This window comes from Polyodon spathula, chromosome 55, assembly GCF_017654505.1.
Source record: "Polyodon spathula isolate WHYD16114869_AA chromosome 55, ASM1765450v1, whole genome shotgun sequence".
Taxonomy (NCBI): domain Eukaryota; kingdom Metazoa; phylum Chordata; class Actinopteri; order Acipenseriformes; family Polyodontidae; genus Polyodon; species Polyodon spathula.
The window spans coordinates 860481-888107 of record NC_054588.1 but is presented as its reverse complement, the minus strand read 5'-3'; the positions used below and the strand labels follow the sequence as shown (position 1 = coordinate 888107).

General features: G+C 45.0%; 3 protein-coding genes across 6 annotated transcripts in view; 2 read left to right on the top strand and 1 right to left on the bottom strand.

Moving 5' to 3' along the window:
• Positions 1–12669, top strand: part of si:cabz01101003.1 (ubiquitin carboxyl-terminal hydrolase CYLD) — a 16090-nt gene extending 3421 nt beyond the window's left edge. Inside the window, exons 3-18 of the mRNA XM_041239508.1 lie at positions 1–99; positions 614–889; positions 1671–1943; positions 2061–2166; positions 2254–2304; positions 3339–3428; positions 3989–4499; positions 6611–6832; positions 7029–7151; positions 8956–9047; positions 9435–9498; positions 9742–9874; positions 10255–10363; positions 10785–10903; positions 11464–11683; positions 12210–12669. The exon at positions 1–99 is cut by the window's left edge and continues 168 nt beyond it. Coding sequence (XP_041095442.1) covers positions 1–99; positions 614–889; positions 1671–1943; positions 2061–2166; positions 2254–2304; positions 3339–3428; positions 3989–4499; positions 6611–6832; positions 7029–7151; positions 8956–9047; positions 9435–9498; positions 9742–9874; positions 10255–10363; positions 10785–10903; positions 11464–11683; positions 12210–12394 — 2673 coding nt within the window. The 3' untranslated portion in view covers positions 12395–12669. The remainder of the gene's footprint in view (positions 100–613; positions 890–1670; positions 1944–2060; positions 2167–2253; positions 2305–3338; positions 3429–3988; positions 4500–6610; positions 6833–7028; positions 7152–8955; positions 9048–9434; positions 9499–9741; positions 9875–10254; positions 10364–10784; positions 10904–11463; positions 11684–12209) is intronic.
• A 2427-nt stretch (positions 12670–15096) lies between these two features.
• On the top strand, positions 15097–20528 carry emc4 (ER membrane protein complex subunit 4). 2 transcript variants are annotated; one of them, XM_041239622.1, is made up of 6 exons: positions 15097–15242; positions 16360–16474; positions 17108–17219; positions 18218–18371; positions 19618–19778; positions 20282–20528. In XM_041239622.1, exons 2-6 carry the CDS (start codon positions 16374–16376, stop codon positions 20315–20317), a joined length of 564 nt encoding a protein of 187 aa, XP_041095556.1. In that variant the 5' UTR covers positions 15097–15242; positions 16360–16373; the 3' UTR covers positions 20318–20528. The 2 variants fall into 2 exon arrangements, with proteins under 2 accessions (XP_041095556.1, XP_041095555.1); XM_041239621.1 differs by having other exon boundaries at positions 15097–15275.
• Positions 20529–23898: 3370 nt separating this feature from the next.
• Positions 23899–27627, bottom strand: part of LOC121307358 (solute carrier family 12 member 6-like) — a 39488-nt gene continuing 35759 nt past the window's right edge. For all 3 annotated transcript variants that reach the window (XM_041239553.1, XM_041239552.1, XM_041239554.1), the window contains 2 exons: positions 24687–24820; positions 23899–24198 (listed from right to left, as the gene is read on the bottom strand). In XM_041239553.1, coding sequence (XP_041095487.1) covers positions 24107–24198; positions 24687–24820 — 226 coding nt within the window. In that variant the 3' untranslated portion in view covers positions 23899–24106. The remainder of the gene's footprint in view (positions 24199–24686; positions 24821–27627) is intronic.

Below are 27627 nucleotides of genomic sequence, written 5' to 3'. Positions count from 1 at the left end.
CAAGGGAGTCTATGTCAGAGGCAGGAAGAGGCGTTAGAAATGCGCCCTCAAGTGGTGGCAGCTCAGAAACGCAACCGGTCTGAACAGGTGTGGGTTAAGGTGAGTAGTGGTGGTGCTGTCTGAATGAGGGGAAGAGAACTACACCTCCCAGCATGCCTCAGCATTGGCATTAGCAGGGATGGATGATGGGAGCTGTAGTTCACAGTTGTGTGTGTGTCTTCAATGGAAACACTGCAAGAGAATGTAGAAAAATTACAGCTCATAGCATGCCTAAGCTCTCGCTGCAGCAGCAAAGGATGATGGGAGCTGTAGTTCTTCACATAATTAACATTCATATGTGTTTACTTCAAAACTAGAGAAAGAATTTTACACATGTTCAAGCTGTTGTAAGGACAGGTTTCAGAATAAAAACTACAGCTCCAAGCATGCCTTTGCTGTGACACCAGCAAGGGATAATGGGAGTTCTTTGGATCCCCCCCCCCACCTCCTTTGTTTTAGATTGTGCCTGAACGAAATCTGTGTTATCAGAATTAAAAACTACAGCTCCCATGCCTCAGCACCCATGGCAACAGCAATGGATGATGGGAGTTGTAGTTGTTTGCGTTTCCTCTAGGTGCTGGACTCAGGCCATGTATTAAAGGTTGGGAAAGGCGCTCTGACAGAGATCAGTGAGGACCTGGCTTCCCTTCTACAGCCAGTGACCGACCTCCAGGAGAGGCTGGCTCTGTCCAGCAACCCCGCCCGCCTGCTGCGATTGGGCAACCTGCACCTGGGGGCGGGGCTTCGGGTTCAGCTCCACCAATCAAGGGAGAAGGCCCCGGGGGTGCTGCGATACGTGGGTGCACTGCCAGGGGGCATCAGTGGGGTTCATTTTGGAGTGGAGCTACAGGTGAGTGTTTACAGACACTATAGAGACAGGCCTACAGTGACTGTAACTGTAAAACAGGTCCATACGTTTTATAAGCAATGCACATCCATTCTGCACTGTAGGTCTCAAATATGCAGTTTTGAAAGATGTTTTAGCAAAGATTTTAAAATATCTGGTACTGGAATTCAAGAAATATAGTTATAGTTAATATTTCTATATATAATATAGAAATACAGTGTTGCACTTTCTGGGTCCACTGGAGGGTGGAATTGTCCCCACCCCTTCAATCTTTCCTGTCAGTAACCAATCAGCTCCTTCCCCTCCTGACTGACATGCTTTCAGCCAGTGATCAGAAGACCCTGCTGGGGTTTCCAGGGAAGTGAAGCAGTAACAGACTTCCTGGAAGGCAAGGCAAGCAGACACTTTTATCCAAAGCAGCTTACAGAGACTAGGGGGTGAACTATGCATGCTGCTGCAGAGTCACTCAAAAGAGGACCACAGATTTACGTCTCATCTGAAGGACGGAGCACAAGGAGGTGAAGTGACTTGCTCGGTGTCTCCCCCCCCCCCCCACACACACACACACACACACACACACACACACACACACACACACACACACACACACAGAGAATCCGTGGCTGTGTTGGAATTGAACCTCCTGGTAACAAGCCCCTTTCTTTAACCACTGGACCACCAAGCCTCCTATTATCTTTCAAAGCTGCACGTTTAGAGCTCTGTGTAGCAGAATGGGTCACATTCATGGGGGTGTTTGACAGTGTGTGTGTGTTTCTCTGCCCAGGGCTGGGCTGTAGGTCACGGTTTCAGTAATGGCTCCTATAAGGGGCACCAGCTGTTCCAGTGCCCGGAGAATGGGGGCGTGTTCGTCCCGGTGAGCCGGCTGGAGCGGAGTTGGGGGGAGGGGGAGGTCCTGTCCCGAGGAGCAGACTGCCCCATCACGCCCGGCAACCGGGTCTGCTTCCACATGGAGAACACGGAGCAGCACGGAAACGTGGCTTTCTGTGGAGTCCTGCCCAGCAAGGAGGAGCTGGGGTTCTTTGTGGGAATCAGACTGGTAATGTTAATACTAAGTCATGTTAGAAGTCTTTGTCAGTGTCTCCAGTCCTCATTTAAAGGCGTGCTGAAGGTCACATAGTCTCAGCGTTAGTATTTGTGTTTGATTCATTCTCAGGATAATGCAGTCGGCTCTTGGGATGGTAATTTCAAAGGGACCCAGTTGTGTAATTTTCCATCGCCCGAGTACGGAATTCTTCTACCCATCAGTAAAGTTTTTAAAGGTAATATTTGGAGCCTGGCTTTCATTCTCCAGACTCTCTCGGGATCCCTGAATTTCTGACAGCATTCATGTATTTCTGTCCTTTCAGCTACTTCTGAGAGATGCCAGAACACCCGCCTGCAGAGAAAATCACACAGAGGTAAGAACTGACTGTTCATTTAAACCAGAATAAAACTCCAGCAGTCTGTAAAGCACAGCTAGCACACCCATTCCAGTACATCTAATACCCCATAAGAGATCTCACTTCTTTCCTATGTGAAACTCACACACATAATAATAAACTTGTATTCGATTTTAAAGGAACTTTTTTCCCCAAGTGTTTGTAAAAGCTGGAGAATTGTGCCAATATCCGTGAACATAAGAAAAGTGAATGGGATTGAGAAAAGGCGATTCAGCCCATCGAGGCTCATCTCTTGTCGGCACACCATTCTCCCCTACTGGGGGAACTCATCTACAAGCACAGACTCTAGTCTTTTTTTAAAAGTTTCCAGTGTTTTATATTCTGCTACTTCAACTAATGAGCTGCTCCTTAGCTTTTTCTCTGCTAAAGTCCAAGCTCATGTCGTCCAGTCCTGGGGCTCAGCCGAGTTTTTCTTCTCTCTGTACCTTCTCCAGTGCAGAACTGCACATCGTTTTCTAAGTGGGGTCTGACAAGGGCATCAAATAAGTTTAGCATAACCGCTAGACCTCCCTAGCTAGGGATTCCACATGCAGCCTTGGCTGTGGCTTTAGGAGGCTTTGTGGTCCAGTGGTTAAAGAAAGGGGGCTTGTAACCAGCAGGTCTCCGGTTCAAATCCCGGCTCAGCCACTGATTCTTTGTGCTGCGTCTTTGGGGTGAGACGCTGTTGTAAGTGACTCTGCAGCTGATGCACAGTTCTCACTTATTGTTGTTATTGTTATTAGGTGACACAAAGGTACTGTTGTCCTCGCTGCGCTGCAGCGGCCCCTACTGGCTAAGTGAGCTCAACACTGCAGAGGTGGCCTTTGTCCTCCAGGGGGCAGCAGCTCACATGCGCTGTGTTAAGAGATGATTGGCTTGGGGATCGCAGGAAGTCCGCTGACCTGCGGGGAGTAGCTACAGTGAGGGAAGGTGATTGGATAAATTGGGTTGAAATCAGGAGTAAAATAATTGAGCACCTTTTTAATAAATAATGTTGCCGTGTTTTTTTGCAGACCACAGTCCTGAGACCGAGTCTGGAAATTCAAAGTGGTACATCAGCAAGAAAGAGCATCTGACTAAGAAGGACGCTTCAGAAAGGACAGGTGGGTTTCACGTTGATTACAAGTAAAGTACAAATTTCTATCAGTGATATTATCCCTGCAGAGGGGATGCAGTGCAGGCGGTGGTACGCACGCAGGTCACTCTGCACACATTACAACACTGGAGAACCGCTTATCCCATTGTCACGAGACCTCGTATTAACATTATTTAGCATGCATCTGTCTGTGTCACGTTTTGTACATGTGGAGGTTATTCCACATATTATAGATCAGTCATTTTAATAAATCGTGATGCTAACACTTCATCTGCTTGACTAGTCTAGCTCTTGTATATCACTTCTCCGGTTTTCATTAAACTTTTCATTGTCCTTTCTCATTCTGTACTATTCTGCACTGTTTCTGCACTACTGTTCATCTTCTTTCTTGTGCTGATCGCTCTCATTTTGAATTCACAGCCTTGCGAGAGAGAGAGTTACTGACATACTGGCGTTTTTTTTTTTTTAGAAAAAATATTAGATTTGCAGTATAAGGCATGTCTGGTTTTGCAAAAATGTCAACTTTTTTTTTTTTTTTTTTTTTTAATTTGTGTTTTTTTCAAACAGGTAGAAGTGGGGACTACTCAGGTCCTTCAGAGGACCCCTCTAGAGTTCCCAGAACAGTGCCTGTGCGTCACCACCTCCCAGAACCCCTGCGATTGGATGAAAACACACAGGCTCCTCCCCCAGTTCCTCAGACCAGCCAGTCCTCTCCTTCCCACACTCGCCTGTCCCGCCCAGATCAAAAGGGCAACCAGTCTGAATGGGAGGGGCTAGGTCTGGAGGTTAACTCCATGGTTCAAGTCAATGACCCTCCCTTATATGGTGTAATTCGATGGATCGGGAAAATAGCAGGCTTTCCAGATCCAATAGCAGGACTAGAACTGGTAAATTTACAATTGGAATTCCGTATTTTACAGAAGAATGTTTTTCAGGGTCCCCGAGGGTCTCCCCTGGTAAAGGCACAGCCGCGTGGTGCGCAGGGGGGAGTCGCACAGTCAGGGGGTGCAGTGCAGGGTCTCCCGGGGTCAGTCTCTCCTTCAGTCGCTGTCGGGGTCAGTCGTCAGTCGCTGTCGGGGTCAGTCTCTCCAGGGGGGGGGAGTCCTCGGTAAAGTCTCTCGGTCAGTCGCTGTCAGGGGTCAGTCTCTCAGTCAGTCGCTGTCGGGGTCAGTCTCATAGGTCTCTGGTCAGTCGCTGTCGGGGTCAGTCTCTGTCGGGGTCAGTCGCTGTCGGGGTCAGTCTCTCCTTCAGTCGCTGTCGGGGTCAGTCTCTCCCTCAGTCGCTGTCGGGGTCAGTCTCTCCCTCAGTCGCTGTCGGGGTCAGTCTCTCGGTCAGTCGCTGTCGGGGTCAGTCTCTCCCTCAGTCGCTGTCGGGGTCAGTCTCTCAGTCAGTCGCTGTCGGGGTCAGTCGAGGGTCTCAGTCGCTGTCGGGGTCAGTCTCTCGTCTCGCGTGGTGTCGCTGTCGGGGTCAGTCTCTCAGTCAGTCGCTGTCGGGGTCAGTCTCGGGGTCAGTCTCCTGGTCGGGGTCAGTCTCTCCGTCAGTCGCTGTCGGGGTCAGTCTCTCGGTCAGTCGCTGTCGGGGTCAGTCTCTCCTTCAGTCGCTGTCGGGGTCAGTCTCTTGTTCAGTCGCTGTCGGGGTCAGTCTCTCAGTCTCTCAGTCGCTGTCGGGGTCAGTCTCTCGTCAGTCGCTGTCGGGGTCAGTCGCTGTCGGGGTCAGTCTCTCAGTCAGTCGCTGTCGGGGTCAGTCTCTCCGGTCAGTCGCTGTCGGGGTCAGTCTCTCCTTCAGTCGCTGTCGGGGTCAGTCTCTCCTTCAGTCGCTGTCGGGGTCAGTCTCTCGTCAATCAGTCGCTGTCGGGGTCAGTCTCTCGTCAGTCGCTGTCGGGGTCAGTCTCTCGGTCAGTCGCTGTCGGGGTCAGTCTCTCGGTCAGTCGCTGGTCAGGGGTCAGTCGCTCGGGGTCAGTCGCTGTCGGGGTCAGTCTCTCGGTCAGTCGCTGTCGGGGTCAGTCTCTCGGTCAGTCGCTGTCGGGGTCAGTCTCTCGGTCAGTCGCTGTCGGGGTCAGTCTCTTCTTCAGTCGCTGTCGGGGTCAGTATCTCGGTCAGTTCATGCTGTCGGGGTCAGCCATGCTCGGGGTGTATTTCCTGTGCCTCCTCTCCCAGGATGTCAGTCGCTGTCGGGGTCACTGATGGTACCTCGCTGTCGGGGAGCGAGTCTTTCATGTGCACCCCTGTCGGGGGCAGTCTCTCGTCAAACTGTCGGGGTCTGCCGCTCAGATTCTAGATTCCCCGGTCAGTCTCTCGGTCAGTCCCTGTCGGGGTCAGTCTCTCGGTCAGTCCTGTCGCTGTCAGTCTCTCGGTCAGTCGCTGTCGGGGTCAGTCTCTCGGTCAGTAACTGTCGGGGTCAGTTATATTCGGTTTGTCTGCTGTCGGGGTCAGTCTCTTGGTCATGTCGCTGTCGCTTTCAGTCTCTGGTCAGTCGCTGTCGGGGTCAGTCTCTCCTTCAGTCGCTGTCGGGGTCAGTCTCTCCCTCAGTCACAGTCGGGGTCATTCTATTGTGAGTCGCTCGGGGTCAGTCAGTCACTGTCGGGGTCAGTCTCTCCTTCAGTCGCTGTCGGGGTCAGTCTCTCGGTCAGTCGCTGTCGGGGTCAGTCTCTCGGTCAGTCGCTGTCGGGGTCAGTCTCTCGGTCAGTCGCTGTCGGGGTCAGTCTCTCGGTCAGTCGCTGTCGGGGTCAGTCTCTCGGTCAGTCGCTGTCGGGGTCAGTCTCTCGGTCAGTCGCTGTCGGGGTCAGTCTCTCGGTCAGTCGCTGTCGGGGTCAGTCTCTCGGTCAGTCGCTGTCGGGGTCAGTCTCTCGTTCAGTCGCTGTCGGGGTCAGTCTCTCGGTCAGTCGCTGTCGGGGTCAGTCTCTCGGTCAGTCGCTGTCGGGGTCAGTCTCTCGGTCAGTCGCTGTCGGGGTCAGTCTCTCGGTCAGTCGCTGTCGGGGTCAGTCTCTCGGTCAGTCGCTGTCGGGGTCAGTCTCTCGGTCAGTCGCTGTCGGGGTCAGTCTCTCGGTCAGTCGCTGTCGGGGTCAGTCTCTCGGTCAGTCGCTGTCGGGGTCAGTCTCTCGGTCAGTCGCTGTCGGGGTCAGTCTCTCGGTCAGTCGCTGTCGGGGTCAGTCTCTCGGTCAGTCGCTGTCGGGGTCAGTCTCTCGGTCAGTCGCTGTCGGGGTCAGTTCAGTCACTGTCGGGGTCAGTCTCTTGTTCAGTTACTGTCAGTGTCAGTTTCTTGTGTTTCAGCGTTTGCTGAGTGGACTAGCGAGGTCGTTGAAGACCACACTCCCCCCACTTTCGGAGAAGAAGCGAGGGAAAGATTCAGAGGTTGGAAGAGAGGGATACAGGGCAACTGCAATTCCTGCTACCTCGATGCTACACTATTCTGGTAATAAATAAATAAATAAAATAATTACTCTTTTTTTTTTAATTTTTTTTTTTATTGCCTCTGTGTCTTACATTCTTAGAGATATCTAACATGCTTGTCCAGTTATGATTTGTCTATGTACAAACATGGCAGCTGTGACCTTTCTTTCTTTCTGTTTTTTTTCCTCTTTCTCTCTCTCTCTCTCTGTGTCTGTCAGTCTCTTTTCGTTCAGCTCAGTTCTGGACACAGTGCTCCTGCGCCCCAAAGGGAAGAACGATGGCGAACTGTACCGGGAAACGAGGGCCCTGCTGAGGAGCGAGATCGTCAATCCGCTGAGGAAGTGAGCAAAGCATTGCACTAGACAGGCTGTGAATAGAGATCAAAGCACTGCACTGAGACAGGCTGTGATAGAGATCTAATCATTGCACTGAGACAGGCTGTGATAGAGATCAAAGCACTGCACTGAAACAGGCTGTGAATAGAGATCAAAGCACTGCACTGAGACATGCTGTGAATAGAGATCAAAGCACTGCACTGAGACAGGCTGTGATAGAGATCAAAGCACTGCACTGAGACAGGCTGTGAATAGAGATCAAAGCACTGCACTGAGACAGGCTGTGATAGAGATCAAAGCACTGCACTGAGACAGGCTGTGAATAGAGATCAAAACACTGCACTGAGACATGCTGTGAATAGAGATCAAAGCACTGCACTGAGACAGGCTGTGAATAGAGATCAAAGCACTGCACTGAGACAGGCTGTGAATAGAGATCAAAGCACTGCACTGAGACAGGCTGTGATAGAGATCAAAGCACTGCACTGAGACAGGCTGTGAATAGAGATCAAAGCACTGCACTGAGACAGGCTGTGAATAGAGATCAAAGCACTGCACTGAGACAGGCTGTGAATAGAGATCAAAGCACTGCACTGAGACAGGCTGTGAATAGAGATCAAAACACTGCACTGAGACAGGCTGTGAATAGAGATCAAAGCACTGCACTGAGACAGGCTGTGAATAGAGATCAAAGCACTGCACTGAGACAGGCTGTGAATAGAGATCAAAGCACTGCACTGCACTGAGACAGGCTGTGATAGAGATCAAAACACTGCACTGAGACAGGCTGTGAATAGAGATCAAAACACTGCACTGAGACAGGCTGTGATAAAGATCAAAGTACTGCACTGAGACAGGCTGTGAATAGAGATCTAATCATTGCACTGAGACAGGCTGTGAATAGAGATCAAAGCACTGCACTGCACTGAGACAGGCTGTGATAGAGATCAAAGCACTGCACTGAGACAGGCTGTGAATAGAGATCAAAGCACTGCACTGAGACAGGCTGTGAATAGAGATCAAAGCACTGCACTGAGACAGGCTGTGAATAGAGATCAAAGCACTGCACTGAGACAGGCTGTGAATAGAGATCAAAACACTGCACTGAGACAGGCTGTGATAGAGATCAAATCCATTGTAACTAACAAAACACATTTCATTTTAAAACACCTGGTACTACACTAGATTCAAGATTAAAGAAGTCTCTGTTTGCACAAGCCATGCTTTCAGATAGTGCTGCACTTCCTGGGTTCCCTGGAGGGTGGAATTGTCCCACCCCTTCAATCTGTCCTGTCAGTAACCAATCAGCTGCTTCCCCTCCTGACTGACATCCTTTCAGCCAGTGACCCAGCAGACCTAGGAATGAGGCACGAGGACTTTCTTTAACAGAGTGTAGGAGCAGGTGTTTTAAAATGAAAATGCATGCATTTCTGTAACGTGTGTTTCTTTCAGAACTGCCCAGTTGAGCCCTGTGCAGGGAATGGAAGTGCAGGACAAGGAAGAGAATTGCCTGTCTCCCTGCAACACTCTGCAATGTAGACGTTTTCTCAAGGCATACATTATATGAGCCGGGGTTAAGCTATAAAAAGAAAGGGATTATCATTAGGGAAGAAGGGGGAGAATTCTTGTTTCTAAACCCAAAGTATTGCCCTTGATTTGCAGTGGCTCCCAGATGTGCTGCTCTGCTTGTGCATCAGGGGGATAATCTGAGGGGCTAGTCTGATGAACAGGGGCGATACATATGTGTATGTAAATGTGTTATATTGCTGTATATAGCAAAATGTTCTTGAAGCCTTTGTTTTTTTTCTAGATATGGTTATGTGTGCGCCACAAAAATAATGGCTCTTCGGAAAATTCTGGAAGCTGCGGGGAAATCTTCTGGATTCACAAGCGAAGAAAAAGGTCTTTTTAAAATTTGCTCAATTTTCTTTTTTTTTTTTTTTTTCTTCAAGCCCCCTTACCTTTTTATTTGATGTTTGCAATCATTCTGAGCAATTTTTGCAATTTCTGAGATTGCCATATTTAATATACCATGCATGGATTTGCCATATTTAATATACCGTACATTTCTGGGCTTTGCAATGCCCACCTATGCTTTCACTGTGCTTTATTACACTTTGTGTCGCTTTTACTGTGGGAAGCGTTTTCTATAAGGGTTAATTAACCATGGTTTTGTTTTTTACTATGATTCAGCAGACCTGCTGTATTACACTCTGCCCTGCTTTTACTGTGGGAACTTTAAGAAAGGGGTATTAACGTTTGCATTTTGATTCTTTTTATTCTTTTCAGACCCTGAAGAATTTCTCAACAAACTGTTCCAAGTCCTCAAAGTTGAACCACTTTTAAAAATAAGGTACAATTAAAGCTGTGTCATTGAATCTGAAGACAGACAGACGGACAGACAGAGTCTCACGGTCCAGTTTGCCACATTCGAACAGACTTTAGTTTCATTACATCTGCGTTCAGGTAGCGTTGTACTTCCTTGGTCACCACCCCTTTCCTGCCATCAACCAATCAGCTGCTTCCCCTTTTGACTGACATGACACACAAGCAATGGCTGAGGTGAAATGTGCTTTTTTTTTTCCCCCCCCACCAGGTCAGGTGACCAGAAACCCCAAGATTGTTATTTCTATCAGCTGTTTCCAGAAAGAGAGACAAGGGTTCGAATTCCTTCCGTCCAGCAGCTTCTAGAATGGTCTTTTGTCCACTCCAACCTCAAATTCAGTGAGGTCAGTTTGTTTGACCTCCCTGAAATGTTCTGATTATTAAAATATTCCACAGAGCTGTGCAGGTACAACGTGTCAATATAAAACCTGATCACATTTTTATCTGCCATTTACATGTTTGATATGAAATCATTGTGATTTTGTTAGTTTCTTTAGAAATGCGTCATATCCGCAGTGCATTGTGGGATTGTAGTCCTAGACTGAACCTCTGTTTAAACCCGACAAACAACTACATCTCCCAGCATGCACATTGGCTGTCAGAAGCAGGTGTTCATTGGCTTCACAGACAGCTGATTTGTTTTAATTATTATCTGCAGAGCACAGCACTGATAATTCTTGTTTTTACATACTGTAGTAATATTTCATCTCTGCCAATCCCGCAGGCTCCTTCATGTCTCATAATTCAGATGCCTCGATTTGGAAAGGATTATAAAATGTTCAGCGCGATTCTCCCTTCCTTGCAGCTCGACATCACAGACCTGCTGGACAACAGTAAGTCGCAATTCTGTGTTTTAGAGTGATTTGAAGAAAACAGATCTAGAAATCATCTCCATTTGCAGGTCTGCTTTGAAGTCTGTGTTAGCTTAGCCGAGCGCAATACCATTTCTCGTTCAAAACATTTGAATCAATACATTCGTTCATTCATATTTTGTACGGAAAGGGTACATCCAACAATATGTTTTTATGTTTTGCTCAGTCATTGTTGACTGTTCTTTCAGGAGTCTCTATTCAGTTTTGGTTGCCTGCCGTAGATGTATGCCAGTCTGTTACAGTGGCATCTAGTGCACAGCAGCAAAACAAACTTGATCCGCAGTGACAGATCACTAGCTGGCTCGAATTCCCTTTTATAAAGCTGCTTTGAAACAGATCTCTTGCATTTGGGTCTGTGTTGACTGGTTCTGATTTCTCGCAGCCCCTCGCGAATGTTCTCTCTGTCAGGGGCTGGCATTGCTCGAGTGTAAGCAGTGCTATGAAGAGACGGACATCAATCCTGGAAGGATCAAGCAGTACTGTGCCACCTGCAGTAAACAGGTAAGACACACTGGAACGATGTTTAAAGTAATTGCATCTACAAAATAATAGCATGACTCTTCCCTGTCCTGCGCTTCCATCAGCTGCACAGGTCTCAAAGTGCAGTTCTGAAAGAAACACGTTACAGCAAACGTTTGAAAACATGCGTTACTACTTTAGCCTGTTGGTTATTGAGAGGAAATATTCCAATGCCAGCGAGCACACTAGATTATAACTTTATATAGACACCGTGTTGGGTAGCTGCTGTAGTTCTGTACAGGGTTTTATATTGGTGTTATACAGTGCGGTCCTGCAGGCATTGCCCTGTGTACAGCACAGCACAGTGAGGCTCTGCCCAGCACACAGCAGGCAATGTCAGCGCACTAGATTATAACTTTATATAGACACCATGTTGGGTAGCTGCTACAGTTCTGTACAGGGTTTTATATCAGTGTTATACAGTGTGGATCCGCCAGCATTGCCCTGTGTACCGCACAGCACAGCAGTGGCACTAAATAAAAACTTCACATGGTTGGATGTGCTGCAGCTGACATCTAATTTTGTGTTCTGTCTTGTTTTAGGTCCACCGACACAGGCAGAGGCTATTCCACAATCCTCAGCGGGTGCATGCTCCGGAGGGGGAGTGGCCTGCCGAGGGGGAGGGGTCTCGTGTGATGCCACGTGAGACTCTTGATTTGTACGCTGTGCTGTGTATTGAGACCAGTCACTATGTCAGCTTCGTAAAGTATGGAGAGAAGGAAACCGACTGGCTCTTCTTTGACAGTATGGCAGACCGGGAAGGTAAGGGTTAAAGCAGCACAATTATAGGGCAGCTACAATGGGAGGCTGGGAGAATGGGACCACAGTGTGCTAATTATATCCTTTCCAAATGATCTTCAATGGCAATGCAGACAGACTGTGTACTGCAATGGCAATGCAATGGTTCTGTATTATTCTAATGAGAGATGGTAGTGTAGGGCAGCTACAATGGGATGAGACTGCCAGTAATTGATGGTGTGAACCATCAATTGCATTCCAATACTATAGTGCCATAACAGACAGACAGACAGACAGACAGACAGACAGTGTGGAAGTGTTTCCGGACCCCTTTCCGTCAGTCTGTCTGTACTGTTTCCAGTCCAGTGTGAATGGTGAATTCCACTCTCCATTTGGCCAAGGAAGTACAACGCTATCTGAAAGCAAGACTGGAAATTTCTTTAACGTTTTTTTGCATATATCTGTAGAACAGATTCTCAAATTGTCATTAGATCTCCATTTCTTACTCTGTATATTGTTACTACTATCAGTCTTATTCTTGTTTTTTCAGGAGGAGAGAATGGTTTTAACATTCCCCAAGTCTCCCCGTGTCCCGAGGTCGCCCCCTATCTTCAGATGCCTGCATCGCAGCTGAGAGATTTTGATTCGAGATCCATTCAGGGCTGTGCCAGGAGATTGCTCTGTGATGCGTATATGTGTCTGTACCACAGCCCATCTCTCAGCCTCTACAAGTGAGCCACCAGCCTTTGAAGTGATTGTCACTGACAAAAATCATTCCATAAATCTTTCTGCTCTTCCATGAGCTGCAAAGAGATTTCTTTAATCAAGATAATGCCGAATGTACTCCAATGTAAACACTGTATTACTTCAATTTTGCGCCGTGGCGTTTTTTGATCAAAATGACTGTGGCACTTAAGAGAGTGGTGGCCTTTGTTAATAATACTATGATTTTCAAACGCTGCAATATTTTATTACATGATTTATGACATTTTTCAAATGTCGCGGTTGCTTATTTTCTGTAATACGCTAGCCTGCCTGTGTGTGGCTAACCTACATTGAATAGAGTACATTTATCAGTGACAGTTACTGAGAGCCTATTGGGTGGGAGTTGGAAGATCAGGGAGGTACTATCCCAGCGAATCAGGAGTGTGTATTGGTTAAGGGGCGTGACAATGCCAGTATGGCAATTCAGTCCAACAGAGTGAGAGAGTTTTTCTGCACCAAAAATGACCTCAGAATATCAGCTTGATTTCTGTAAAATCTATAATACATTCTACTTGTTTTTTTGTTTGTTTTTTCACTGCAATTTGCTTATTTATAATTTCTCAGCACGAGAAACCAAAACTAAATCTTCTCATAGATAGTAAGCACATTTGTTTTTATTTGTATGGGAATTACAGTTGAACTAAAAACAAAACCACCTGTAAGAGCTTCACAAGGGCTGCTGTTCTGTACAGAGTTTATCTTGCATTCTCCATGAAATAAAATGTGTTTCCTGTGCGTGTGTGGATTAGCTTGTAATTTCTGTGCTAGACAGAGGCTCCTATCTCTTCGGGGGCGTTACATGTACGTAGTCAGTGTTGGGCGTTTATTTGTTTACTGTGTTTTGGTTTTGTTTTTCAGTAGGGAGAGAAGAAAACTACATTAATGTTTCTTTATTGATAGCGGCGTTTATTCGAGGCTGGCCTCTATTATAAAGCTGATCTATGACTGCGGTGTCAGTACGAGGGCGGCGCTAGATTGAAGTAATATGGTACATGTGTGCTAAAACGTGTGTTTTTCAAAACTGCACACAATAGAATAAACGTATTTTGCTATAATCACAAAAGACGAGTAAAATAGTAAATGGCATTTGAATTGCTTCTATTGCTAATATGTGATGTTTACAATCCACGCTTCTGTTTCCTGTTTCAATCTTGAGTTCGTTGTTCTCTGAATCTGCCTTCAACCGGCTAGCAGCTCTGAGCTCGCCTGGAGAATCCTAACGGCCGGGCACCGACCAGCCTTCCTCATTCTATCCTGTTCTATTGGGCTCACACATGTATTGATGATCCGGGGTGGGGAGGGGCTTGTGTCCTTGCAACTAAAGAAGAAAAAAAGACCTGTCCTTTTGAGCATGTAAACAAACTGGCCTTCCAGCAATGTGTGTCTTTCTGATAAAGTAACAGTAAACTAAACAGTGAAAGCAAGCCAGGAATTGCAGTGAACTGCGCTCTAGGATGCTGCCTGCCTGCAGCGCACCCCAGTGTGTGCAAAGTTGTGTTTAGGGTTTGATAATTAAGCTTAATTAGAACGATGATATGCAGTTAAGGAAACATCATTATAATACTGACTCACATTTTTTTAATGTATTTTTTTTAATAGTTTTTATATTGTGTGAATGCAGTGCTGTCTTAAATAAAAAAGAATAATGTGTATGTGATAGGATGGCTGGTGGGGTGACGCAGCAGTACGGGGGGGGGGGCACTTAGGTCTGCCAGGGTGTCCTCGACTCACTGCGCACCAGCGACCCCTGTAGTCCGGCTGGGAGCCTGCAGGCTTGCCTGTAAGAGCTGCGTGGTCCTCCGATACTGTAGCTCTGAAGGTAGCTAGCTCGCTGAAACTGGCTTAAAATTGGGGAGAAAATGCAGATTTATTGCCGAGTCCAAAAAAAAAAAAAAAATTTAAAAAATGATCAAACAAGCAAAAAGGCAGTGAACTAACCCAGCAACAAGGCCTCCCCCCCCCCCCCCCCCCCCCAGTGACTAAGTACAAATATACATTTTAAATCACCCGTGCTACACAACCCAACTTATACCCTGTGCACCAACAACCACACAACAACAACGACAGGCCGCATTCAACACAACACAACATAAGCACCTATTGTTATGCAATGTTCCAAAAAGTTTTGTTTTTATTGTGAATTTATTTTATTTCAATAAGTAAGTTAAGGATTCGTTTTTTAAAAAAAAAAAAAAAAAAAAAAAAATGTACAAAAAATAAAGTGTTTCCATGAATAATCTGTCGTTTGATATTATTTCTTCATTTCAGTCAGGAGGAAAATTGACAGTGAAATCTAATAATTATCATAATAATACTCTGAACTTGAATGATATTATCATGGATTCTATTCATCTACTGGTTGCAACTGTAAATGAAGATTATACTTGGAATAAAAATAACTAATTAAACTAATATACACCACACAAGACATCCGAAATAGAGAAAAGTGTACATGGGAACGCACAACTGGACTCGGGCAACACTCCAGGTGAAATAAAGATTTAGCTAAAACCCTTGATTTGTGTTGATATCAGAGGTTTAAGAAAATGTGTTTACCGAGACAGATATATATATATATATATATATATAATCAATATATATATATATAATCTCAGGCTTTACTGACGAAGTCAGCCCTGCGCGACCCCGACGCCAGGAGGACGCAGGCGCGCTCCCGCGGAGCTCTGTGGAATGGCGTCATCATTAGTCGCTGCTGCGGAGGCGGCAGTGTGTGTCTGCTGAGTAGCTGCGGTGTAAACTGCGAGTAAAAAACGCTGCTATTATTATCAGATAGCGTAGCGGGGCCTCGCTGGATACGGTGAGTGATCGGCTGAAGCTGAAGGGGGTTAGGGTGAGTAATGTTAAGACGCAGCTAGCGTACCCAAGGCAGTATGATTGCATTGTGCATGTCCCATTCCGTCCTGCGTGTTTAATTGGTAATTGTGCATTGTTAATCTGCCTGCCGGTACAGCTGTTTTGTGTAGAATTCATGTGTGTTTGGGTTTTTTTTTAGGTTACGCTACCCTTAACTCGCAGTCAAAAATCGACGATTAACAGCTAAGCTTTAATAGGTCGTTATCATAAAAAATAAAGTGAGGGAAATTGCGACATGGTGAGATCTCGCTGAAAACATTTACTGCGCACTAGCTTTAAGCTGAGATGGCGATCGTCTATCCCAGTCGCCACTAGAGGACGCGAAACAAACTGTTAAAATAATGTCAATAAAACATCCGTGCAAGCCTCCTCTCGTCTGCAGTGCACCTTTTAAACACTCAAGAGCATCACCGACTTACTCCTTTATTATACCGAGTCAGCTGCTTGAGAATCTGCAGCGATCACACATTCTGCAGGTCTGCCACCATGCAGGGTAAATGCACTTATTGGGTTTTTGGATACGGTTTGAAAAGGCAATAATACAAACTGTCTCCGCTTACAGCAACTAAAAACAGTGTTACAACGCACTCTGGACACAAGTGCTTGCATTGTTGCACATAACCTCACTGATAAATACACAGAGTAACAACAATGCATGCGGCATTTGTATTTTTTTTTTTTTTTTTTAAATCATGTTAATTCAATGTGCTTGTTAATGATCTTATGGGCTGAATTGCTTTGACCGAGAGTTCTTTTTTTTTATTTTTTTTTTAGTCAGTTTGCTTAAAAATGATGCAGTCTACACTTGTAATTTTTAAATATGTTTAAAATTACCCAAGGAAATTAAAAATCCCCCGGGATCACAACTGAAAGAGCCCCCATTCCCCCCACTATGGCATATATATATATATATATATATATATATATATATATATATATATATATATATATATATATATATATATTAGAAACCCAGGCACTGTTTGAATCATGTTTAGTGTTACTGTATAATATATAATACTAAATTATTTTATTTGCGACTGTATTTATTTTTCCCCCAGGTTTCTTGGTTGCTATGTCGTCGCCGGGGAGTACTGGCGTTGCCGCGGTAGCAGTGAGAGGGGGTGGAGCTAAGAAATTGAAGTGGAGTCTTGAACTAGGCCTTGGCAACCCACGGTAAGAATAGAGAGGTCTGTCTCCAAGTACTGGGCCAGAGCAGGCTTTGTTGAGTAGCTGTTTCACTCCAGACCCAGCCCCTGACACATCCTGCAACACAGCCCCCCCACACAGCCCCTTGCTTGCTTGCTTTTTTTCTCACTAAGTATCTTGGGGTCCCTGAATAGATACAGACATTTTAACAAGCAAATGCAATGGTATCCAAAATGTTCCCTACTTAATACTAGTGAATTGGAATTGGTGGAACACTGTCCCACTGTGCTGCTTGACTTTCTTGGTTTCTTCTATTATTTTGCCTGTGTTCCTGATCGAGTGAAGTTCTGGATTCACTGCCTTTAGCGTCACGCTCAACAAACAGGAGGAGAAACACACACTTCCAATATATCTCACTCACACACACTGATGAACGCACTGGCCAAAACGCTTGTCTGCTTGACTATTCATTTCTTCTTGGTTCACCAGTGCAGAGTTTGTGATGGAGTGTTTGGGAGTTCTGAATAAACTCCCTGTAATATCACAAGATCCACTCAACACCCTTCACCTAACATGTCTCTGCTCAGTTTCTTGTAGTTGTAAAGGCTGTCCTGTAGGCCGCTGTTACACTCGCCTGCCTCGTGTTTTTTTTCTCCACAGTCGAGGTGATAGACAAGGTAACCAGGGGGACAGTCTTTATCCAGTCGGCTACTCGGACAAGCCCGTCCCAGACACCAGTGTGCACGAGACTGATCGTAATCTGGTGGAGAAGGTAAGGCAGGCATTGACTGACTCAAACAAATAACCACAGCGCTGTGCGTTCTGTGCAGGAAACGTCCTGTAAGAACATAAGAAAATGGATGAACGAGAGGAGTCCATTCAGATCCTGGGAGCTCATCCGGTTCCCAGCAGCTGATTGAACTCAAAACTATCAAGCCGGGCGGTAAAACCAGCCAGGACTGTTTCTCCTCATCGCTCTGCAGCGAACCCTGCTGGTCAGGCGCCCAGTGAGTTCAGAGCAGACACCTGCAGGGCTGGCCTTTGTCCTCCAGAGGGCAGTAGCTCGCTGACATCCGCTCTCGAGTTCCTGGGTGAAAAAAGGTAACTGGCTTGGCTGTGACGGCCACTGAATCTTCGCGTCTCCTGAGTCATGCGGGGACTTGCTGCAGTGAGGAGAGATTGGGCATTTCAAATTGGGGAGAAAATCAGGGCGGGGAAATGATAATTGGACACAATAAACCAATCAAATAAAAAGTAGGGTTGCAACCTTTATAAAATAATGATGAATTCTCTGACTCTCTCTCTCTCAGCGCTGCTGTGATGTAGCTCTGTGTATTGACTCTCTGACTCTCTCAGCGCTGCTGGGATGTAGCTCTGTGTATTGACTCTCTGACTCTGTCAGCGCTGCTGGGATGTAGCTCTGTGTATTGACTCTCTCAGCGCTGCTGGGATGTAGCTCTGTGTATTGACTCTCTCTCTCGGCGCTGCTGGGATGTAGCTCTGTATTGACTCTGACTCTCTCTCTCTCTCTCTCTCTCTCTCTCTCTCAGCGCTGCTGGGATGTAGCTCTGTGTATTGACTCTCTCTCTCTCTCTCTCTCAGCGCTGCTGGGATGTAGCCCTGTATTGACTCTCTGACTCTCTCTCTCTCTCTCTCTCAGCGCTGCTGGGATGTAGCCCTGTGTATTGACTCTCTCTCTCTCTCTCTCTCTCAGCGCTGCTGGGATGTAGCTCTGTGTATTGACTCTCTCTCTCTCTCTCTCTGTCTCAGCGCTGCTGGGATGTAGCTCTGGCTCCTCTCAAGCAGATCCCTATGAACCTCTTCATCATGTACATGGCTGGGAACACCATCTCAATCTTCCCCATCATGATGGTGTGTATGATGGCCTGGAGACCCATTCAGGCTCTCATGTCCGTGTCTGCCAGTGAGTATCCTTTATAAACCGTTGTGCAAACTAACGCTTCTATAAAAACCTTCCTTTGATGTCACTGATCCCTCTTCATCTTTAAAATCCATTCTTTCGCCTCTTATTAGCTTCATTAACATAACCACTGACCCCTCCCTTTAAAGGAGCGCTGACCATCTTTAAAATCCATTCTCTCACCTCTTATTAGCTTCATTAACATGATCACTGGCCCTCCCTTTAAAAGAGCACTGACCATCTTTAAAATCCATTCTCTCACCTCTTATTAGCTTTATTAACATGATCACTGACCCCTCCCTTTGAAAGTGCTTTCTAACCTCTGTCTATCTGGAGAACCACTTTGATCATCTCAGTAGTGCCGTTTGTCATTTTTAAGCAGGTTGTTGGTTTAATCCTTTGCGGTCCATTTATTCAGCGCCTGTGGGGCGCGTCAGGTCCAATTTATTTTCACACGTACTGTTTATTTCGCGCGCTGTTCAAAATATTTTTTTCAGAGTAAAACAGGTTTAAAAGGCACTGAATCACAAAAAGACACTTGGTACTGTACCTACAGCCAAGCCCCATCCCTTGTTCACTGTATTTTTTACATGCCTCTTTATAATCGTGCACACTGATAAATCCTCTCCTGATCACTCGTTTTATCACCAAACTCCTCAACAATGCGATCCAAGTCATTATTTTATTACTATAACATCTCAGAAAGCTCAGATATCTGTGATGTTCTTTGAGTGCTGGATGCAGAAGCAGCTACCTCCTTTGTTATGTCCGTGTTATCTCTGTAGTGAATGGGGCTATCAGATACGCCCTCCCTTTTTTTGTTTTTCTTTCCAGTCTCACTCGGCCATTGAAAGGTTTGCTCGGCTTTTTCCAGGGAAAAAATGACTAGAGACCCGTGTCTTTTTGATGATGTCGGACAGGGTCTGACATTGGACTGGAAAGGGAAAATCGTATTGTCGAACCTGGTCTGATATAGGACTGCAAATGGTTAAACCTGTATATATTACCTGTCTGAATAGATGTGGAGCAATACATTAATGCCACTATCCATGGGATGGTCCTGATGGATGCACAATAAGCTGAAATGTTCAATCAATGACAGTGTTTTGTTAAGTGAAATGTGTACGTGGCGAGGTGCACTGCAGTGTGGTCTTGTATCCCGCGAGCACGACCCAAGCTCTGTCACGATGGATGATGGAGAGAAAGCCTTCGGACTGGTCGATCTGACGGACTCCCTTCCTTTCTACAGCCTTCAAGCTGCTGGACAGTTCCAGTCAGCAGTGGCTGCAGGGTCTGGTCTATCTGATTGGCAACCTTCTCGGCCTGGCATTGGCCATCTACAAGTGTCAATCCATGGGCCTGCTTCCCACCCACTCATCTGATTGGCTGGCTTTTATAGAGCCCCCTGAGGTACGTGTCACTTCCTGGGAGGGGATGTGAATAGATTTTATAATATTTGTATTGCAGGTGAGAGTTAGGCATCGTTTCTGACCAGCATGTTCCTTCACAACAGGTATTTCTCGGGGGCTCACAAACGAGTCAATCCCTCCCCTTGCAGAGTATTTCCTGGGGTTCCTCATTGGAACAGCTTGTTAATCACACAGAGAGGGTTCAGTTGAGGAGTCGTTTGTGCCCAGCTGTGATTGAGTGGGGCGCAGAGATCCAAAGAGTTATAGGAAAGCGACAGGTATGATTGACACCTGTTTCATTGGAGTTTCCTCAGCTTGGAAATCTCTGGTCAGACACAGAGAATAAAGTGAAAATGATTGAGTAGCAAAGCCCCTGCAGCCCGGTGCACAACGAACAATAAAGAACTCCAGTCAAATACTCTGAAAGAGGGAGGGATTTATTACAGTATTTGAACAATTTTAATAATGTGTGTGGTTGTTTTTTGTGTTTTGTTTTTTTTACAGAAAATGGAATACCTGGGTGGTGGAATGGTTCTATAATCCTGTTGAAATCTCTTGTGAAGTACAGAAGACTTTTTAAAATACTTGACAGACTTTGACACTTTCCCCTCCAAAAATACATAATCCATGTGATGAAACGCAGGGAAAAAGCTTGCTATGGTGTTTAAGATCTATCTATCCACACGAGGGACGCTCTGTGATCGTCTGTTTTGTTTGTTTTCTTCCATTAAAGTTGTTGCTAACACTGGAAGGTTTGCTTTGGTTTCAGTTTCTATGATATTTAAAGCTGTGTAGAATTGAGTTTACAACAGTCCTGCTCAGTTTAGCAACTCAATTCCTTCTTGGTGTCTGTGCGAGTTATTACATTCTAACAGTTTGGTTTCATTAAAGCTACAGCCACAATCCTATTCGGCTTGACACGATAGAAGTTACTTCACCTTTTAATGGAACTGTCATAGGGGTGTATTTGCAGAACGGGTCTTTTGTCTAGTCCTGGGTGTATCGAACCCTATGAGGCCTGCTTGTGCTTTCTTTTCTCATTTTAAGGTTCCTACTTTTGCAACATCTTTTAAAACAGCTTCAGGGTGCTGTTCCACATGCACATCGGAAAAAGACAAGACTACAAATATAACCCCTGTGGTAGTTTTACTAAAGCAAATTCCATAAGAAATATTTCAGTTTTGGTAAAATTCCCATCTTCTGAACCCTTAGCATTTTAAAGGGTCTAATGCATAATTAGCCACAACAAAAACCAATGTTTTTAGACTTTAGTTCTTTTTATTTATTTATTTTTTAATGAGCAACTCGCATACAAACTGATCTCAGCTAGAAATGCACCTGGACCATTCTAAACCACACCATTAGCCATATTCTCACAACTACAGGACCGTAGTGTGCTTGCATAGAAGTTCTGTTCTTGAAAACTAACAAAATACATCATCGAAAAAGGAAAGAATCATTTACCCTCATACTGCGTTAAAATACAGAGCTCTCAGGTTTCAATAGCTTCAGATTACAGATTCTTGTTTATTTACAGTTCTGGTATCTTTAGACGTTGGGAATCACTGTGGCGTGCTCCTGATTCCTCCGTCACTGTGTTTTTTTGGCGAGTCTGTGTCAAGGTGACCGTGTTCAGGAGCTGTTCTTCAGTTCTAGTTGCCTGCCATACATACAAGTAATGTCTTTATATTAGTAAGTGCTAGCGCCATCTAGTGTATTGCTAGCAGAACAATCTCCCAAGGTCACTAGATGGTGCTCTCTCTTTTCCAGAGGACACTTTGCCCAGCCTGGGTCTCCCTGGCAGGCAATTAGAACTGAAGAGAAGCTCCTCAACTCACAGTCAACACAGAATTAGAGAAAAACTAATTGTGAGCAATTGCTAGAACTCAGAATGATTGCAAACATTAAAAAGGCAATTAAAAAAAGTATTAAGAATGGCATTTGAAGGTAGTAGATATTTAACTTTGATAAAAAAAAAAAATTATACAGTGGTACTTTAAAAAGATTTTGCTCTCAGCATTCTTCTGGTCCCCCCTTCTTTTTTTTTTTTTTTTTTTTTTTTAACAGAGTTGGAAATCTGCACTGAAAAAAACAGGATACATAAAAAGAACTGCGATACCCAGCCAGCTTCGTTTTTATCTCTGCGTTGTCCAAGTTCACTACCTGCTCTTCAGTGCTACTTACCTCCCATTGATAAAAACAGGCTAGCCAATGCGTCTGTAGCTGAGACCCAGCTAGTGACCTGCCACTTTGGATCATGTTTTTATTTTTCCAGTAATACACTGGCTGTGCACTAGATGGCACTGGCACCTCTTCAACACTTGGTCTGATCTAGCTTACATTACATGCGTCTATAGCAGACAAGTAGAACTGAACAGCAGCTCCTGAGCTCACAGTGAAATGACCCCCCCCCCAAGACATTTTAACAAGAACCAATAGGAATGATTGCAAGAGGACCATGAAAAAAAATGTATGCAATGCTACTTGCTCTTTAGACAAAATGAATAATGAAAAAAAAAAAACACAATTCTTGCACAATTTATGTAACTTTTGGCACTGTTTCAGATTCAACTGTATTAAGAACTAGCAGTTTCTCTGCTAAGAAATATATAATTATGAATCAACTTCAAATAAAAAGAAGTACTTAAATAATCTAGCAAATGTAATTTAAAATCACCAGTCTGCTTTAAAAAGATTGCAAACCAGGCTTTTAAAATCCAGCTTACCTCTTATCAGCACCACCAATGTTAGCACGGGACTACTTTAGCTCATAGTTCACCCCCTAGTCTCTAGCATCAAAGCATCTGCTAAATGACTAATTAATAAGAATCTGTCAAAGACTGTACAGTAAAGTGCTAAGAATGGCTTTTAAAGACGCTATGTAGTCAGCACTCCTTTAACTCTTTCAGTCCTGAATTATTTGTGTCGAGCTGAGGAAGGACTAGGACAAACGTTCTTGTTTTTTAAAACATACTGGTACACTCCCTCAGACTGGGACCCAGGAGTCCACTCAGTACAAAGATAGGGTTAGGGTCCAGGCAGTGCTAAGACAGGGTTAGGGTTAGGGTCCAGACAGTACTAAGATAGGGTTAGGGTTAGGGTCCAGGCACGAAGATAGGGTTAGGGTCCAGACAGTACTAAGATAGGGTTAGGGTTAGGGTCCAGGCAGTGCGAAGATAGGGTTAGGGTCCAGACAGTGCTAAGATAGGGTTAGGGTTAGGGTCCAGACAGTGCTAAGATAGGGTTAGGGTTAGGGTCCAGACAGTGCTAAGATAGGGTTAGGGTCCAGACAGTGCTAAGACAGGGTTAGGGTTAGGGTCCAGACAGTGCTAAGACAGGGTTAGGGTTAGGGTCCAGACAGTGCTAAGACAGGGTTAGGGTTAGGGTCCAGACAGTGCTAAGACAGGGTTAGGGTTAGGGTCCAGACAGTGCTAAGACAGGGTTAGGGTTAGGGTCCAGACAGTGCTAAGACAGGGTTAGGGTTAGGGTCCAGACAGTGCTAAGACAGGGTTGGGGTTAGGGTCCAGACAGTGCTAGGGTTAGGGTTAGGGTCCAGACAGTGCTAAGACAGGGTTAGGGTTAGGGTCCAGACAGTGCTAAGACAGGGTTAGGGTTAGGGTCCAGACAGTGCTAAGACAGGGTTAGGGTTAGGGTCCAGACAGTGCTAAGACAGGGTTGGGGTTAGGGTCCAGACAGTGCTAAGACAGGGTTAGGGTTAGGGTCCAGACAGTGCTAAGACAGGGTTAGGGTTAGGGTCCAGACAGTGCTAAGACAGGGTTAGGGTTAGGGTCCAGACAGTGCTAAGACAGAGTTAGGGTTAGGGTCCAGACAGTGCTAAGACAGGGTTGGGGGGTTGAAAGAGTAAAAGGGCAGAGGTGGTAATTCTGCTAGGGTTAATAACATTATTAACAGGGTTAATAACATACAAGACAACAGATTGGAATGTCTGGGTTGCGCTCCTCCAATGGAGACCGCTGAATGTTGCTGGTGCTAATAAGTACCAAGAGAGGATTTGAAAGAAAGCCTTTGATTTGCACTCCTTTAAAAGGGGGAATGTATTTTAAAGATTTGGATAGCTGGTGGTAAAACTTAAATAATAAAACCAGGAATAAAAAGTACAATGTATTTTTATTAAAGACATTTAGAAGTGCGTTCAACTTTAAAAGACAAAAAAAATCCCTTTAACAAAAAATGTATCTCCATCTCCAACATATGCAATCATTTTTAAAGTGTCTAAGTGTGGGAGGGGCTTAAACAAAGAGGGCAAGGACTCCTTTAGGCCCCGCCTCTTCATATTCTATTGGCCCCACCCCTGTCGCTGGGCAAATATTAGGAATAAATCGTGATGACCTCACTTCCTCCTCCTCTGACCAATAGCACTCGTTCTAGACCTTCGGTTAAAACTTCAAGGAATTCCATATCTAAGAGAGACTGTCAAGGACAAAACAGGGACTGAAACAACCCTGTCAGTAACATCCACCCAGAGAACAGTACAGAAGAAATGGCGATGGGTAGTTTAATGAAAATTGGTTAAGTGGTATTTAGAGTAACAAAATGAGGTGTACTGGTAAAGTCTATTAAAAATGATTTATTTACAGTGTGTGGAATAACTTCTCCTGTTCTCAAGAACATGCAAGAATGTGACAGACAGACACCTTCTCCAGATGTATGGAGAAATGTGTGAAGAGTGACAGCTCTCTCTTACACACACAGCATTGATTATTGATAGCTCGCTCTCTTACACACACACTACTGATTATTGATTTAGGGGATAATGCCGTCTTCTCAGCCACACTTATTGAGGGAATAACCTTCATTGAAAACAATAGGAGAGCCAAGCCCGACTAGTATATTACAGGGCACCACGCTCTGTCACAGTATTTTCTGTCCATTGGTTATTAAAGGATACAGTTCTCGTCCCCCTCCGGGTTGCGAGGTGGTCCTGGCATGTTGAGCAGCACAAGGCGAGCATCATGGGACTTGTTGACGATGACTTCGTTCAGCTTCACTGCCGTGTGCATGCGGCGCACATTTGACTGGTCACTGCGGAGAGGAGAGGGTTAGAGTCAGACCAGGGGAACACTGGCTTGCGTAAACCGCATTGAGCTTCTTAACAAGCTGGAGACTCCCGTGGTTTCTCAGGCCGCTTACTGGAAAGAGAGTCGTCTCGTCGACATCGCAGGCCCCTCGTCTTGTGATAAGATGTGATTTCATTCTTTTTCATTTCAAGCAGAAATAAACCGCAATTAGTGTGACTAATGTCATCTCAAATGCCTCTCATTTAATTGGGACAGCCACTTATTCGGAATACCTTTATTTCTCCCAAGGCATCCTGATAAAGCAGCGCCAACTGTATTGTACAGTCAGTGTGTGTATCTCTTGCTGCAGACTCACAGGTTGATGTATTGTATTGTGTAGTCAGTGTGTGTATCTCTTGCTGTAGACTCACAGGTTGTATTGTATTGTCAGTGTGTGTATCTCTTGCTGTAGACTCACAGGTTGATGTATTGTATTGTCAGTGTGTGTATCTCTTGCTGTAGACTCACAGGTTGTATTGTATTGTCAGTGTGTGTATCTCTTGCTGTAGACTCACAGGTTGATGTATTGTCAGTGTGTGTATCTCTTGCTGTAGACTCACAGGTTGTATTGTATTGTCAGTGAGTGTATCTCTTGCTGTAGACTCACAGGTGATGTATTGTATTGTCAGTGTGTGTATCTCTTGCTGTAGACTCACAGGTTGATGTATTGTATTGTCAGTGTGTGTATCTCTTGCTGTAGACTCACAGGTTGATGTATTGTATTGTCAGTGTGTGTATCTCTTGCTGTAGACTCACAGGTTGTATTGTATTGTCAGTGTGTGTATCTCTTGCTGTAGACTCACAGGTTGATGTATTGTATTGTCAGTGTGTGTATCTCTTGCTGTAGACTCACAGGTTGATGTATTGTATTGTCAGTGTGTGTATCTCTTGCTGTAGACTCACAGGTTGATGTATTGTATTGTCAGTGTGTGTATCTCTTGCTGTAGACTCACAGGTTGATGTATTGTATTGTCAGTGTGTGTATCTCTTGCTGTAGACTCACAGGTTGATGTATTGTCAGTGAGTGTATCTCTTGCTGTAGACTCACAGGTTGATTGTATTGTCAGTGAGTGTATCTCTTGCTGTAGACTCACAGGTTGATGTATTGTATTGTCAGTGTGTGTATCTCTTGCTGTAGACTCACAGGTTGATTGTATTGTCAGTGAGTGTATCTCTTGCTGTAGACTCACAGGTTGATGTATTGTATTGTCAGTGTGTGTATCTCTTGCTGTAGACTCACAGGTTGATGTATTGTCAGTGAGTGTATCTCTTGCTGTAGACTCACAGGTTGATGTATTGTATTGTCAGTGTGTGTATCTCTTGCTGTAGACTCACAGGTTGATGTATTGTATTGTCAGTGTGTGTATCTCTTGCTGTAGACTCACAGATTGATGTATTGTATTGTCAGTGAGTGTATCTCTTGCTGTAGACTCACAGGTTGATGTATTGTCAGTGTGTGTATCTCTTGCTGTAGACTCACATTGTATTGTCAGTGAGTGTATCTCTTGCTGTAGACTCACAGGTTGATGTATTGTATTGTCAGTGTGTGTATCTCTTGCTGTAGACTCACAGGTTGATTGTATTGTCAGCGAGTGTATCTCTTGCTGTAGACTCACAGGTTGATGTATTGTATTGTCAGTGAGTGTATCTCTTGCTGTAGACTCACAGGTTGATGTATTGTCAGTGTGTGTATCTCTTGCTGTAGACTCACAGGTTGATGTATTGTCAGTGTGTGTATCTCTTGCTGTAGACTCACAGGTTGATGTATTGTCAGTGAGTGTATCTCTTGCTGTAGACTCACAGGTTGATGTATTGTCAGTGAGTGTATCTCTTGCTGTAGACTCACAGGTTGATGTATTGTCAGTGAGTGTATCTCTTGCTGTAGACTCACAGGTTGATGTATTGTCAGTGAGTGTATCTCTTGCTGTAGACTCACAGGTTGATGTATTGTATTGTCAGTGTGTGTATCTCTTGCTGTAGACTCACAGGTTGATGTATTGTCAGTGAGTGTATCTCTTGCTGTAGACTCACAGGTTGATGTATTGTATTGTCAGTGAGTGTATCTCTTGCTGTAGACTCACAGGTTGATGTATTGTATTGTCAGTGTGTGTATCTCTTGCTGTAGACTCACAGGTTGATGTATTGTCAGTGAGTGTATCTCTTGCTGTAGACTCACAGGTTGATGTATTGTATTGTCAGTGTGTGTATCTCTTGCTGTAGACTCACAGGTTGATGTATTGTATTGTCAGTGTGTGTATCTCTTGCTGTAGACTCACAGGTTGATGTATTGTCAGTGAGTGTATCTCTTGCTGTAGACTCACAGGTTGATGTATTGTATTGTCAGTGTGTGTATCTCTTGCTGTAGACTCACAGGTTGATGTATTGTATTGTCAGTGTGTGTATCTCTTGCTGTAGACTCACAGGTTGATGTATTGTATTGTCAGTGTGTGTATCTCTTGCTGTAGACTCACAGGTTGATGTATTGTATTGTCAGTGTGTGTATCTCTTGCTGTAGACTCACAGGTTGATGTATTGTATTGTCAGTGAGTGTATCTCTTGCTGTAGACTCACAGGTTGATGTATTGTATTGTCAGTGAGTGTATCTCTTGCTGTAGACTCACAGGTTGATGTATTGTCAGTGAGTGTATCTCTTGCTGTAGACTCACAGGTTGATGTATTGTATTGTCAGTGTGTGTATCTCTTGCTGTAGACTCACAGGTTGATGTATTGTATTGTCAGTGTGTGTATCTCTTGCTGTAGACTCACAGGTTG

Excerpts from the sequence above, each read along its gene's own strand:
- emc4 (XM_041239622.1), top strand. The coding sequence starts at position 16,374 with ATGTCGTCGCCGGGGAGTACTGGCGTTGCCGCGGTAGCAGTGAGAGGG. Across the intron at positions 17,220-18,217 it reads ATCGTAATCTGGTGGAGAAG|CGCTGCTGGGATGTAGCTCT; the intron begins GTAAGGCAGGCA and ends TCTCTGTCTCAG. Across the intron at positions 18,372-19,617 it reads TCTCATGTCCGTGTCTGCCA|CCTTCAAGCTGCTGGACAGT; the intron begins GTGAGTATCCTT and ends TCCTTTCTACAG.